The 3,546-nt window shown below is 41.7% G+C and overlaps 1 protein-coding gene across 4 annotated transcripts in view; it reads right to left on the reverse strand.

Annotated features, from left to right (window-relative positions):
* Window positions 1-2,108, reverse strand: part of rsph9 (radial spoke head component 9) — a 17,160-nt gene extending 15,052 nt beyond the window's left edge. For all 4 annotated transcript variants that reach the window (XM_008290691.1, XM_008290693.1, XM_008290690.1 and 1 more), the window contains exon 1: window positions 1,882-2,108. In XM_008290691.1, the coding sequence (XP_008288913.1) occupies window positions 1,882-2,108 (227 nt within the window). The remainder of the gene's footprint in view (window positions 1-1,881) is intronic.
* Window positions 2,109-3,546: the final 1,438 nt, after the last annotated feature.

Raw genomic sequence — 3,546 nt, forward strand, 5'->3', positions numbered from 1 at the left:
CTCTTTAAAGTGGTTCCCAGTATGTTTCAGTCTCTTTAAACTGGTTCCCAGTATGTTTCAGTTTCTTTAAAGTGGTTCCCAGTATGTTTCAGCCTCTTTAAACTGGTTCCCAGTATGTTTCAGCCTCTTTAAACTGGTTCCCAGTATGTTTCAGCCTCTTTAAACTGGTTCCCAGTATGTTTCAGTCTCTTTAAAGTGGTTCCCAGTATATTTCATGTGTTTAAATTGGTTCCCAGTATGTTTCAGTCTCTTTAAAGCGGTTCCCAGTATGTTTCAGCCTCTTTAAACTGGTTCCCAGCATGTTTCAGTCTCTTTAAACTGGTTCCCAGTATGTTTCAGTTTCTTTAAACTGGTTCACAGTATGTTTCAGTCTCTTTAAAGTGGTTCCCAGTATGTTTCAGTTTCTTTAAAGTGGCTCCCAGTATGTTTTAGTCTCTTTAAACTGGTTCCCAGTGTGTTTCAGCCTCTTTAAAGTGGTTCCCAGTATATTTCATGTGTTTAAATTGGTTCCCAGTATATTTCATGTGTTTAAATTGGTTCCCATTATGTTTCCATTTCTTTAAACTGGTTCCCAGTATGTTTTCCGGTTACCGTCTGCTACAGGTTACCGTCCGGTACCAGCTACCGTCCAGCTCCAGCCTCCAGCTGGACCCTCTGCTGGCTCCAGTCCCCATGTAGAACCACCACCAACAGCTTTCACTCGTTTACTAGTTTAATTAGTTTCCCTGATTGTTCTTGAAGCTCCAGCGTCCGGGCCGAGCCGGTCTGGGATCAGATCTGGGATCAGATCCTGTTTGAGCGGCGCTGAGAGGACACCGGTTGTTTGGTTTGTTCTGGCTCCGGTCCAGCAGCCGTCTCCAGAACCAGCAGCGTGAAGCCGAGTTCAGTTTCACTAGAACAACAGGCCGGTGATCCTCGGCAGTGTGTTTGTGCTGCTCCGATCCTCAGCGTTCTGGTCTTATTTTAGCCCGGTTCTTCCTGCTCTGACGGCCAGCTGTGGGTTTAAGGCCCAAACTCTTCCTCCTGCTGACACGCTGTGATTTATGGCCCGTCTGTAGGTTGGTTCTGCCCGGAAACAAGCGGCCAACAACACTGAAACACTGCGCTTGACGTGTTAACGGAAGATGTTGAACTGTTTCAACTTTTATTTTTTACTAAAAATTCCGCCTCCTGAATTATTCACACCGTTTAAACTCCACAAGCCTCGGATGAAACGAAGAAGTTCACAGAAAAACAGTGAAAACAACAAAAACTTTAAATAATATCCGCATTAAAAACGTAATTGGTTCTTTTACCGTATTTGACAATAAAATCACACCATTTAACTGTATTTAAATCAGTAAAAATTTAATTATTAATACAGATATTTGCTGATATTTTTAGTTTTAAAAGTAAAAATAATGAAAAATGCATCATTAATGTCATCAACACAATATTTTATCCTCTTTTCTCGTTTATTTTTGTGATTTCCAGCCAGAAAAAATAATAATCTATTTTTTTTTGCATAATTTTTTCAGTGAAAACAAAGAAAACAGGGTGTTTTCATTTCTCCTCTCGGTTTTTATTTGTCCAAACCATGAAGGTATCATTTCCTCTAAAGTTTCTAATTAGTCTTCACACGCTCAGCAGGTCCTCCACTAACGAGGCGAGTCCGTTCTGCAATCAGACGTTTAGGTTCTGCAGATTCATTTCTCTGATATTCGGTTTCTCTGTTCAGTCGAGTCACCTGAAGCTGCATGAAGCCGCCGTCGGCTCCTCTGATGTGGAGCAGCAGCAGACGGTTTGATCTGAAATCACTCACACATGTGGGACACGAAGACGAGAGCGACCAGAGACGGGACGGATGGAAGGAAAAACCAGCTTCAGCTCTCTGACGTCNACCTGTACAGGTACTTCCGGTCCCGAAGCTCGTCCTCCCCTCGGCCCTGGGCTATGAAGTAGTCCTGCTTCAGCCCCAGGACTTTGCCCCAGAACAGGACTCTGCGGAACTTGTAGCTCCTCCGGAGGACGAGCAGCGAGCTCTGCAGGGCGGCTCTCTGCTCCGGACTCAGCGTGTTTCCGCTTCCGGCGACCGCATCCAGAGAGAAGAACAGCGAGTCGGCGTCCATCCTTACTAGACTTACCGAGCCGGAACTGAAGACTTCACAGATTTAACGCTCTCTGCCGTTTTAGCTCCGTGCTAATCGTTAGCCTGCGGCCAGGACGCTGCTGCGGTTGCTAGGGACAACACACCCTGTTGCTATGGAGACCCACACTCCTCTACTTCCTGGTTGGTTATAAAGTGTTTCCCGCCAAACAAAAACAGAACAAAATACAAATAGTCGGTGTTTGCTTGAGTGATTGTGAGCTTTTTCTTTTTTCTATTTAAAAATCGTTGCAAATTCCCCAAAAAATAAAATAAAATAAAATAAAAATAAAATAGATATGCAAAGTTACAACGGAAGACACCAAAACAGTGAAGAGTTTCCCTCAGTGCCTTATGAAATTATTCATTTATTTCTGTAGTTACTCCAAACAGCTCAGACAAGAAGCTCTGATAAATAAACACCAACAAAAGATCACATGAGTAGTTTAGGCAATAACCAATATTCAAACTAAAACTAGAGCTAAAATCATAATAATTTTTAGAAAAGAAATGTAGTGAGACCTGAAAGGAACTCCCATCGGCCTCAGTAAAGATTTAGTTAAGTTAGTTTGTGAATGAAAAGAAGAAACCAAGTTTTATGTCTTGGATGGAGGCAGCAGGTCCAGCCTCATTATTATTAATTATTTATTTGTATTTTATTGAGTGTTGTTGTTGCAACGAGGATGTAGAGGACAAAACGTTACGCTGGTATAAAAAAAAATAATTTAAAAAATATGTCTTGGAAAAAGAAAACCATTTATTACCATTTCAGGTCTCCAGAAGGAAAAAATAACAAAAGAGGGAAGCCTTAAGTCAACAAACCTCCTCCAACAGGTAGCACCAGCAGCACAGGGCTCCTCCAAAACCTCCAAAAACCTCCTTTATCCGAGCTCTAAATTAGAGAAACTAACTTTACTGTCTGTAACCGGCAGAAAAACAAGAAGCCGTGCGATTAATGTCCACGTTTCTACACAAAAGTGCTGCATGTAGTGAAGGAGGAAGCCTCGTTATCGGGTTCTGGGACTTTATTGGTGAACTTTTTTCTCCTCAGAATCTATTTAAAGGGTCGGCAGCTGAAGCAACTATTCAATAATCTGATTATTTAAAATGAAAATGATTCTCTGTCAGACAAACCAACCCAAAGTCAGCTGATTCCTAAACTGCTCTCGTCACAAGTCACAACTTTACACGTGATTAAAGCTGTAAATCCTCATAAATCAGACGGATCCACTCTGTTAGAGAAGCACTGGTCTGATGAACCAAATTAACGTGGAACATGAACTAATCGTATAAAGAAGATGGGACCATATCACTCTGTCTCCAGCACAGAGTCTTTATTATACTCTGAAATAACTTCATTAAAGGTCTTCAGACTAAATCTGCGGGGTCATAAATATACAAACAGAAATACTAACATCTGG

The sequence above is a fragment of the Stegastes partitus genome, unplaced genomic scaffold (assembly GCF_000690725.1).
Source record: "Stegastes partitus isolate 25-593 unplaced genomic scaffold, Stegastes_partitus-1.0.2 Scaffold691, whole genome shotgun sequence".
Taxonomy (NCBI): Eukaryota; Metazoa; Chordata; class Actinopteri; family Pomacentridae; genus Stegastes; species Stegastes partitus.